Source organism: Piliocolobus tephrosceles, chromosome 10, assembly GCF_002776525.5.
Source record: "Piliocolobus tephrosceles isolate RC106 chromosome 10, ASM277652v3, whole genome shotgun sequence".
In the NCBI taxonomy this organism is placed as follows: domain Eukaryota; kingdom Metazoa; phylum Chordata; class Mammalia; order Primates; family Cercopithecidae; genus Piliocolobus; species Piliocolobus tephrosceles.
In genome coordinates, this window is record NC_045443.1 from 119950047 (window position 1) to 119961336 (window position 11290).

At 49.3% G+C, this 11290-nt stretch overlaps 1 protein-coding gene across 1 annotated transcript; it reads right to left on the reverse strand.

Moving 5' to 3' along the window:
- Positions 1-1260: 1260 nt before the first annotated feature.
- IL31 (interleukin 31) lies at positions 1261-3217 on the reverse strand. The gene is made up of 3 exons (XM_023205333.3): positions 3117-3217; positions 2806-2951; positions 1261-1691 (listed from the first exon to the last, which is right to left on the reverse strand). Exons 1-3 carry the CDS (start codon positions 3130-3132, stop codon positions 1362-1364), a joined length of 492 nt encoding a protein of 163 aa, XP_023061101.1. The 5' UTR covers positions 3133-3217; the 3' UTR covers positions 1261-1361.
- Between the last annotated feature and the right edge of the window lie 8073 nt (positions 3218-11290).

An 11290-nucleotide genomic window follows, 5' to 3' on the forward strand; every position in this document is an offset into this window, starting at 1 on the left:
AGTTGTGGACTTAACAATGATTCAAATGACAAAATCTTTGGACCCGGCTATGAAGAAGTCCCCTAGGCCCTGAAGACCCAGTGGGGAGTTGTGCAGAGGACACCGTAAGATCGCTGCATGCCGCACCTGGCATCGAGAGCCTGTGAGACCCGGCCACTGCCCAGGGAGGGGCAAAGGCTGGGTAAGGCGGAGAAGCCCAGGCTGGAATCTGGGCTCCACCCCTTAATAGCTGTGTGGCCTTGAGCAAGTGACTGACTGACTTCCTGCCTCAGTTTCCCTACCTATGAAAAGAGGATGGTACTTAACATGACCTGGCATAAAGAAAATGCTCAATGAGTATTTATTGCTCCTGAGATCTTGCTTTGTCTCTGGAGTGAGTGGTGCTGTCCTAGCTCACTGCAGCCTTGAACTCCTGGGCTAAAGCAATTCTCCCACCTCAGCCTCCCAAGTAGCACACCACCATGCTTATTTTTTTTTTGTTTTGTTTTGGTTTGGTTTGGTTTTTTTAGAGGTGGGATCTTGCTATGTTGCCCAGGCTGGTCCGAAACTCTGGCCTCAAGCAGTCCTCCAGCCTTAGCTTCCCAAAGTGCTGGGATATCTGATCTGTGTTACAACCCTATGAGGCTGTGGCCATCACCACTGCCATTTCCAGATGAAACTAGCCACCATGCCCCGCCAGGGTCATTAGTTTTTTCTCTTTCTTTTTTGAAATAGAGATGGGGTCTCACTATGTTGCCCAGGCTGGTCTTGAACTCCTGGGCTCAAGTGATCCTCCTGCCTTTATCTCCCAAAGTGCTGAGATTACAGGTGTGAGCCACAGTGCCCAGCTCAGGGTCATTATTTTTTACTGAGCCTGTCCAGTGGGAAGAAATGACAGTAGTAAAGTGATACCTCTTTCTAGAGCATGTCCATCCGCCCGCTGCCACAACGCTACCCAGCTTGGAGTCCCATTTGCCAATGTCAAGCCCCTCACAAAACTCATGACAGATTATGAGAAAAATTCAATATAATTTATTAAATAGATTCCAAGGGCTCCCCCAGGGAGCATTAACAACTTTTAGTACAATAAATATCAATAAATTAACATAACTGCCACCTCCTGCCCTCACAAGGGTATAATAAGTAAGGTTTAAGCCTCCTGAAGAAAAGCATTCCATAAATACCAAGACTAATAACAATAACCTAATGTTTTTCAAGGTAATTCACAAATTTACATCTCAGCCCTCCCCATCTGAGGGGTCACTGAGATTATTCATTGGAAAAATGTACTTAAGGAATCACGGCAGAGTTCCCACACTTAGTTGTCGATCATCTTTTTAAGTCTCCTTAAGTTCCTGCCATTCTGAAAGGAAGAGATGGCCTTAAGTGGTGGCCTGCTGGGCTCCGGAAGTCAATGATTTTAATGCAAGGTCCATGCACTCTGAAAACTGTTGAGAAATAGTCAGGATGAAGCGTTTACATTCGTGGGTGTCTGTTGGCACAGAAATGTTTGTTTCTGGTGCATCTTGAAATATGAGTTTGTCGAGGTGCTCTATGATCTCATCAATAACAGGTCTGTTGTCTAACTGTCTGATTATCTTGAGATATGCCCGGATGGCTGGGCTGTGGATGATGTTTGGCGGCTGGGCGTCAGGGGTGAGACACGGCAGCGTGTAATTCTGGGACACGAGCACCCCTTTGTCTTCCTCCACCTGTGGAATGAGGAGAAATGGTGAGTGTTGGGTTTGCAATAACAGCGGCAAGTCCTGACAGTGAATGTTTGCATGCTTCCTCCACAACCCGCCTGGTGGATATATTTATCTGATCAATGTCACAACCCTATGAGGCTATGCCATCACTAACCCCATTTCCAGATGAAACTAGAGCTTAGGTGGCTGCAGTCCTGAAGCCTGTGCTCAGAACCACTGACCCATCCAGCTGAGGCCTCCCCAGCCTTCCAGAACCCACTCTCACGTGCTCAGGGTGGTGGAACCTGCAGCACATCTGGCCTTCCATGGACTTCCGCCCTTTGTACTCTGTGTTAAAGCCACGTACGCCCCACTTATAGAGGAGAGTGTTAGGCTTGTCCAGAAAGGCATCCAAGATACAGGGGAGAGTTTTCCCAAACCAACCAAGGAGTCTGGACCACTCCCTCCCTGCCCTCTTTCTAAGGACTAACCATTTTTGAGTCAGACCAAATTGCCAGCAGCACCTCATCAACCTGAACTGCCCAGTCGTCTTTGGTTGGTAACAGCCTCTGCCTTTTATAAAAGCCAAGGCTAAAGTCTAAATGCCAAGGCAGGTGAGAAGGGTAATGCCAATGCCAATTTCATGAATTGCTTCCAAGTTTGGGTATTTGTTCGTTTGATCAAAGCCATCTTGGCTGGGCACAGTGGCTAACGCCTGTAATCCCAGCACTTTGGGAGGCCAAGGCAAGCAGATCACTTGAGGTCAGGAGTTCGAGACCAGCCTGGCCAACATGGAGAAATTCTGTCTTTACTAAAAATATGAAAATTAGCCAGGCGTGGTGGCATGTGCCTGTACTCCCAGCTACTCGGGAGGCTGATGCAGGAGAATCGCTTGAACCCATGAAGCAGAGGTTGCAGTGAGCCGAGATCACGCCACTGCACTCCAGCCTGGGCGACAGAGTGAGACTCTATCTCAAAAAAAAAAAAAAAAAACCCATCTTCTCCTGTTTAGTTGCCCCCATCCCTTCCTGGCATAGCCACAGCCCTGGCTTCAGGTCTGCAGAGATGAGCCTCTTCGGAGGGCAATGGAAGGCATTTTTAAGAAATCGTTTAGAAAAGAAATCTCTAGGGCACTCACATCTTTCAAAAGCATCTTCGAGAGGGACTGTAATTCCTCGACTATTTTCTGTATATCACTTGGTCGTAGGAAATGGACAGGCAACGTGTGGGAGGTCAGCCAGCCTCCCAGGCAGCACAGCAGAAACAGCACGGACGTCGCGGGGCCTGGAGAGAGAACGATGCCGTGAACGCATGCATCACACACCCCTGTCCACCCGGCTCCCCCTGCAGCTGTGCTGAGCCAACCCTGGGGCCAGTGCTTCCAGAATCTTCCTGGTGAGATAAGATGATGCTCAAGACTCCGGAAGCACCAGGACCAGCGAGCGATACCTGAGTGAGAGGCCATGGCGAGAGAGAGCAAGGCCAGCTTCGGTGGGGGCTTCTGGAGCCAGATGTGTTCGCCATGGCTGCCTGGAGATATATAAAGGGCCAGGGTGAGGAGGAAGAGCAGTCAGCGTCCCGCCCATGGTAAAACCATTTACTCAGCTTTTCTCCAGAAAACACACAAAGTTCTGCTGGCCACGGCTGAGTGAAAGGGCTGAAAGGAAATGCTGAGGTTACCCTCAAGGTGGGCAGATGCCTGACTCAGACACACACATACTTCACAAAAAGACACATGCATGCATCTTTGCCTTTCTTCGTGGAAGGAACCTGTTGATTTGACTAGACAAAATTTTGAAGCCCAGGGTTGACAGACACAACCGTACCACCAAGGAGCAGGTGACTTTCAGGAGTTCAAGGCCAGCACCCACAGGGAATTTCTGGGGAGGAAATGCGAAGCTGGCATGAGATGTGCGGAATGCGGTATCTCTGGAAATTTCTGCAGTATATGCCCACGCCGGTGTGCAGGGACGGCCCCGTAACTGCTGTGAGTGTGGTGGGTCGAAGGCTTCATCTCAACTCCGTGTGTCCTTGAACATCACTGGACTCTCCATCGTGCCTCTGCAATCTCAGGGCCCAGAACCAGAGGCTGTGCTCCAGAGTTATTGCTTGAAATCCTTGTTCATATCTTTTTTTTTTTTTTTTTTTTTTTGAGATGGAGTCTCACTGTGTCACCCAGGCTGGAGTGCAGTGGCCTGATCATTGCAACCTCCGCATCCCGGGCTCAAGAAATTCTCATGCCTCAGTCTCAGCCTCCCAAGTAGCTGAGACTACAGGCACGTGCCACCACACCCAGCTAATTTTTGTATTTTTAGTAGAGACGGTTTTCACCATGTTCGCCAGGCTGGTCTTGAACTCCCGACCTCAGGTGACCCGCACACCTTGGATTACAGGTGTGAGCCACCGCCCCCAGCCTGCCCGGCTAAGTTTTAAAATTTTTTCGTAGAAACAGGATTTCACCATGTTGCCCAGGCTGGTCTCAAACTTCTGGGCTCATCCTCCCACCTTGGCCTCCCAAAGTGCTGAGATTACAGGCATGAGCGACTGCACCCGGCCTCCTTATTCATATTTTAGTGCCAGCTTTGATCAGGCCCTTTTCTAGGGTATTGGGAATAGTGGCGAAGAAGTTAGACAGGGTCCCTGCCCTTGTGGGCCCAGCATTGCAGTGGGCCGTGGCAGACAATAGCAACAACATTCATAAATAAGCTAGAAGGCACTGCAACGGTTGGAGAGTGACGGGCGGGGATACTTTTAGTCAGGTGATCAGCAAAAGTCTCTCTGAGAGGTGACAACATTGAAGCAGAGACTGAAAGACAAGAAGGAGCCGGTTGTGCGAAGACCTGGGAGAAGAGTGTTCCAAGGCGACAGGACAGGAGTGCAAAATCCTCAGGCGAAAATGAGCTCGATGCTGTTCCTAGAACGGGAAGAGGGTCATGGCAGCCTCAGTGACGAGAGGGGACAGGAGGGTGGTGGGGAGGTGGGCAGCGGCCCCATCACAGAGGCCTGAGGCTGGGACAAAGAGCCTGGCTTTTATTCCACATGTGACGAGGCAGTGCTGGGCGGCTTTCAGTAGGGAAACAAAGGATCGGATGCACTTTATTTTTTTCTTTTCTTAATTGTTTTGTCTTTTGTTTTTTTTGGAGAGGTCTCAAGGCGATCCTCTCACCTTGGCTTCCCAAAGTGCTGGGATTACAGGCATGAGTCACCATGCCTGGCCCTGAGGCACTTTATTTATTATAAGTAGTAGCATTTTTTTTTTTCTTTTTGAGACAGAGTCTCACTTTGTCGCCCAGGCAGGAGTGGAGTGTGGCGCAATCTCAGCTCACTGCAACCTCCACCTCCCATGTTCAAGCGATTCTCGTGCCTCGGCTTCCTGAGTAGCTGGGATTACAGGCATGCACCACCATGCCTGGCTAATTCTTATATTTTTAGTAGAGATGGAGCTTCACCACGTTGGGATGAGGTCAGTCTGGGCGGCCCATAGAACCCAAGATGTACAGAGGGGACACACCAGGAAGCCCTCCTACCCAACCTCCCAAGTCCCCCTGCCGCCAGGCTTTTTCTTTACTTCCCAAACCACCACAATATGGCTTTCACCACCCCACTAATTTAATCAGAATCCTCTAGAAGCGTCCATGGTAGGCATGAGCTTCATCCGCAGGTGTTTACTGCCATAATTATGTTGCATTGCATGGCAAAAGGGATTTTGTAGATGTGATCATGGTTACTGTTCAGTTTACCTAAAATAGAGAGATTTTCCTGGGTTCCCTGGGCCACCCCAACACAATCCCATGAGCCCATCAAGCAGAAGAGGAGGTCAGAGGGATTCCGAGCGAGAGAAGAGCTCACCTGCTGTTGCTGGCTTAAAGATGGTGGGGGCAGCGTGGAAAGCACGAGAAGGAAATAATTTGGTCAATAACCACTGAGCTTGGAAGCAGATGCTGAGACCTAAATGAGAACCCTAGCCAGCCAGCACCTTTATTTTAGTTCAGTGGGTTCCTGAGCAAATAATCTATCCATGGCATGCTAGACTTTGACCTACAGATGCTATGAGAAAGAAGTGTGTGTGTGTGTGTGTGTGTGTGTGTGTGTTTAATAGACAGGATCTTGCTCTCTCATCCAGGCTGGAGTGCAGTGGTATGATCACAGCTCACTGCAGCCTTCACCTCCAAGACTCAAGTAGCCCTCTTACCCTAGCCTCCCAAGTAGCTGGGACTATAGGCCTGCACCACCATGCCTGGCTAATTTTTGTATTTTGTAGTGATGGGGTCTCACCATGTTGCCCAGGCTGGCGTTGAACTCCTGGGCTCAAGCAATCCCGCCTCACCTTCTGAAAGTGCTGGGATCACAGGCGTGAGCCACTGCGCCTGGCCACATTTGTGGTTTTATTTATTTATTTATTATTTTGAGATGGAGTGTGGCTCTGTTGCCCAGGATGGAGTGCAGTGGCATGATCTTGGCTCACTGCAATCTCCGCCTCCTGGGTTCAAGCAATTTTCTTGTCTCAGTCTCCCAAGTAACTGGGATTACAGGCACGTGCCACCATGCCTGGCTAATTTTTGTATTTTTTGTAAAGATGGGGTTTCACCCTGTTGGCCAGGCTGGTCTTGAACTCCTGGCCTCAAATGATCCACCCACCTTGGCCTCCCAAAGTCCTAGGATTACAGGTGGGAGCCACCACGCCTGGCCGCATTTGTGGTTTTAAACTGCTGTTTGTGATATCTGTTATGGCGGCAATAGAGAACTAATACAGTACCCAGAGACCACATGTCGTCAGCCTTACCGGGGTTTCAGCCTTCATTTTACATAACCCATCTATAGCATGAAACATTGCCAACCACTTCCACTTTCTTGACAACCTCTTGTTCCTCTCCTAAAACAACTTCATCCTGATCCATTTTGCCCCTCTCCCCAGCTCCATGGACTCCAGCCGTGATCTGGATTCCTCATACTTTAGTGTCTGTCTCCTTCACACTCCAGACCTAAATGTCCACCTCAGTGTCCCACTGATACCTCAGAATCAACATGCCCAAAGGTGGGCGTGAGAACAGGGTAATGGTGACAGTGGAGATGAAGAGGTGTGGATGGATTGTAGAAATGTTTAGGAGGGAAAATACGTAAGAGGTGACTTTTTTTTGTTGTGTTTTGTTTGTTTGTTTGTTTGTTTGTTTTTTTGAGACAGTGTCTCACTCTGTCACCCCAGGCTGGAGTGCAGTAGCATGATCTCAGCTCACCACAATCTCCACCTCCTGGGTTCAAGTGATTCTCCTGCCTCAGCCTCCTGAGTAGCTGGGACTACAGGTGTGAGCCACCACGCTTGGCCTTTTTTTTTTTTTTTTGTATTTTTAGTAGAGATGGGGTTTCGCCATGTTGGCCAGGCTGGTCTTGAACGCCTGACCTTGTGATTCACCTGCCTCAGCCTCCCAAGGTGCTGGGATTACAGGCATGAGCCGTGGTGCCTGGCCAGAAGTGGTGTTTGATTGGATATGGGGAAAGTGGAGAGGAAAGAGTTGAGGACGACTTCTAGCTTTTTGGTTTGGGCAACTGGAAGAATGACATTGGTACAAACTGAGAGGATTACAGGCCTAAGGCCTTTGGGGCTTGGGTGAGATGATGAATTCTAGCTCTTTGCTTGTTGGTTGGCTGGTTTTGTTTTGTTTTGTTTTCTTTAAGAGGCAAGGTCTCACTCTGTCACCTTGGCTAGAGTGCAGTGGTGTGATCACAGCTCACTGCAGCCTCAAACTCCTAGGCTCAAGAGATCCTTCTGCCTCAGCCTCCTGAGTAGCTGGGGCTACAGGCACACAGCATACCACCATGCCTGGCTAACTTTTTAATTTTAACTTTTTGTAGAATTAAGATCTTGCTCTGTTGCCTAGGCTGGTCTTGAACTCTGGGGCTCAAGCAATCCACCCACCTTGGCCTCCCAAAGTGCTGGGACTATAGGTGCGAGCCACACACCCGGCCTGATTCAGCTTTTGACACAGTGAATGGGAAGCGTTATGGATGCTCAGCTGAAGACATACAGCAGGCCGTCGGACGTGTGTATCTGGAGCGTGAAGGAAGGAACTACAGATGTAAATGTGGGTGCCATCAAGGTATTGTGGCAGATAAAACTATAAGCCAGTAAGAGATGAGCAGTGTGAGGTGTGGAAGTCAAGCATGGAGCCCTGGGACATGCCTCCATTAACAGGACAAGAAGATGATTTAATCTAGAACATGGAGAAGGCACTCTCAAGAGAAAAAGAAGGCTGGGCACGGTGGCTCACACCTGTAATCCCAGCACTTTGGGAGGCCGAGGCAGGCGGATCACAAGGTCAGAAGGTCGAGAGCATCCTGGCCAACATGGTGAAACCCCATCTCTACTAAAAATACAAAAAATTAGCCGGGTGTGGTGGTGTGTGCCTGTAGTCCCAGCTACTTGGGAGGCTGCAGCAGGAGAATTGTTTGAACCCAGAAGGCGGAGGTTGCAGTGAGCTGAGATCATGCCACTGAACTCCAGCCTGGTGACAGAGTGAGACTCCATCTCAAAAAAAAAAAAAAAAAAAAAAAAAAAAAGAAAAGAAAAGTAACCAGAAACACATGTTGTCATGGAATAAGATGAAAAGTAGTTTTTCAAGAAGGAGGAAATGGTTGGCATCATCAAAAGCCACGAAGAGGTCAAATAAGATAAAGGCTGCGGAGATTCACCAGATTGGGCAACATGAGGTCACAGAAATTTTGCTAGGAGAGTCTGAATACATTGTTGGTGTGGCAGTTGTATCATGGTGGTTTGGGAAGTGAGGAAAAAGTGAGCATAGGCCAGCCGTGCTCACACCTGTCATCCCAGCACTTTGGGAGGCTGAGTCAGGTGGAACACCTGAGGTCAGGAGTTTGAGATCAGCCTGTCAAACATGGTGAAACCCCGTTCTACTGAAAATACAAAAATTAGTTGGGCATGGTGGCAGGGTGCCTGTAATCCCAGCTACTCCGGAGGCTGAGGCAGGAGAATTGCTTGAACCCAGGAGGTGGAGGTTGCAGTGAGTCAAGATTGCGCCACTGCATTCCAGCCTGGGTGAGAGAGCAAGACTCCGTCTCAAAAAAAAAAAAAAAAAAAAAGAAAGAAAAAAGAAAAAAAGTGAGCATAGATCACTGTGTCAAGAAGCTTGGATGAGAAGGAAGAGAAAAGAGAGAGTGGTGGCTGCAGGGGGACTTGGGGTGAAGGGTGGAAGGACTTCCTGGCTGGGCCCCTTCTGTGCATCTTGGGTTCTGTGGTCCGCCCAGACCTGACCTCATTCCTGAGCTCTTACTCCTAACCAGTGGCTGATTTGACAGAGTAGATGCCCATTGGCATCTGGGCCTTAACTTGTTCCAAACAGGATGCTTGATTTCCCCTCTCAGTCTTCTCTTCCTTCACTGCACATTGTCCATCTGTTGCTCCATCAAAATCGCAGGAGCCATGTCTGTGATTCATCTCCTTGATTTATTTATATCACTATGGACTCAAAGATATTTATTTTATTCTTTGAGAGCCAGGCATGGTGGCTCACGCCTGTGATCTCAGCACTTTGGGAGGCTGAGGTGGGTGGATCACTTGAGGTCAGAAGTTCGAGACCAGTCTGGGCAACATGGTGAAACCCCGTCTTTACTAAAAATACAAAAAATTAGCCAGGCATGGTGATGCATGCCTGTAGTCACAGCTACTTAGGAGGCTGAGGTGGGAGGACCACTTCAGCTCAAGAGGTCCAGGCTTCAGGGACCTGTGATCACACTACTGCACTGTAGCCTGGGTAACAAAGTGAGACCCTGTCCCCCCCCCCAAAAAAGGATATTTTCTTCTTCGAAAGGACACATGGTCATCTTTTTGCCTTAACTCCCTGTTTTGGATAATTTTTTTTTTTTTTTTTTTTGAGACAGTCTTGCTCTGTTGCCCAGGTTGGAATGCAGTGACGTGATCTTGGCTCACTGCAACTTCAGGAGTTCAAGCGATTCTCCTGCCTTGGCCTCCCAAGTAGCTGGGTTTATAGGCACATGCCACCATGCCTGGCTAAATTTTGTATTTTTAGTAGAGACGGGATTTCACCATGTTTGCCAGGCTGGTCTCAAACTCCTGACCTCAGGTGATCCGCCCACCTCAGCCTCCCAAAGTGCTGGGTTTACAAGGATGAGCCACCATGCCCAACCTAATTTTTCTTTTTTTTCTTTTTTGAGACGGAGTCTCGCTCTGTCGCCCAGGCTGGAGTGCAGTAGCACGATGTCCACTCACTGCAAGCTCCACCTCCTGGGCTCATGCCATTCTCCTGCCTCAGCCTCCCAGGAGTAGCTGGGACTACAGGCGCCTGCCACCATGCCCAGATAATTGTTTATATTTTTAGTAGAGATGGGGTTTCACCATGTTAGCCAGGATGGTCTTGATCTGCTAACCTCGTGATCCACCTGCCTCAGCCTCCCAAAGTGCTGGGATTACAGGTGTGAGCCACTGCTCCCAGCCGCCCAGCCTAATTTTTCTAATAACAGTAAAGTTGTCCCAATATCGTACAGTTAAAAAGAATGAGAGATGTTAATGTGTTCCTCCGAAATTCACTTGTCAGAACCTGATGCCCAGTGTGATAGTATTAAGAGGTGGGGCCCTTTGGGAAGTGATTAAGTGTGGGGGCTCCTCAGGAATGGGATTAATGTCCTTATAAAAGAAGTTTCATGGCTGGGCGCGGTGGTTCACACCTGTAATCCCAGCACTTTGGGAGGCTGAGGCCAGTGGATTGCCTGAGCCCAAAAGTTTGAGACCAACCTGGGCAACATGGTGAAACTCCATCTCTACTAAAATACAAAAAATTAGCCGGGCGCGGTGGCTCAAGCCTGTAATCCCAGCACTTTGGGAGGCCGAGACGGGCGGATCACAAGGTCAGGAGATCGAGACCATCCTGCCTAACACGGTGAAACCCCGTCTCTACTAAAAAATACAAAAAAACTAGCAGGGCGAGATGGCGGGCGCCTGTAGTCCCGGCCACTCGGGAGGCTGAGGCAGGAGAATGGCGTAAACCCGGGAGGCGGAGCTTGCAGTGAACTGAGATCCGGCCACTGCACTCCAGCCTGGGCGACAGAGCGAGAGTCCGTCTCAAAAAAAAAAAAATAGACCAGGCACAGTGGCTCACGTCTGTAATCCCAGCACTTTGGGAGGCTGAGGCGGGTGAATCACCTGAGGTCAGGAGTTCGAGACTAGCCTGGCAAACATGGTGAAATCCTGTCTGTACTAAAAATACAAAACATTAGCGGGGCGTTGTGGCAGGCGCCTATAATCCCAGCTACTCGGGAGGCTGAGGCAGGCGAATCGGTTGAATCTGGGAGGCGGAGGTTGCAGTGAGCCGAGATCGCGCCATTGCATTCCAGCCTGGACAACAAGAGTGAAACTCGGTCTAAAAAATAAAAAAGTCGGAAGTGGTCATGCGTGCCTGTAATCCCAGCTACTAGGGAGGCTGAAGCAGGAAAATTGCTGGAACCCGGGACACGGAGATTGCAGTGAGCCGAGATCTCGCCACTGGACTCCAGCCTGGGCGACAGAGTGAGACTCCGTCTCAATAAAATACAATAAATAAAAAGTTAAAAACATAAAATGAGGACTTGGTGCTTAAACAGTTATACAGGTGGAC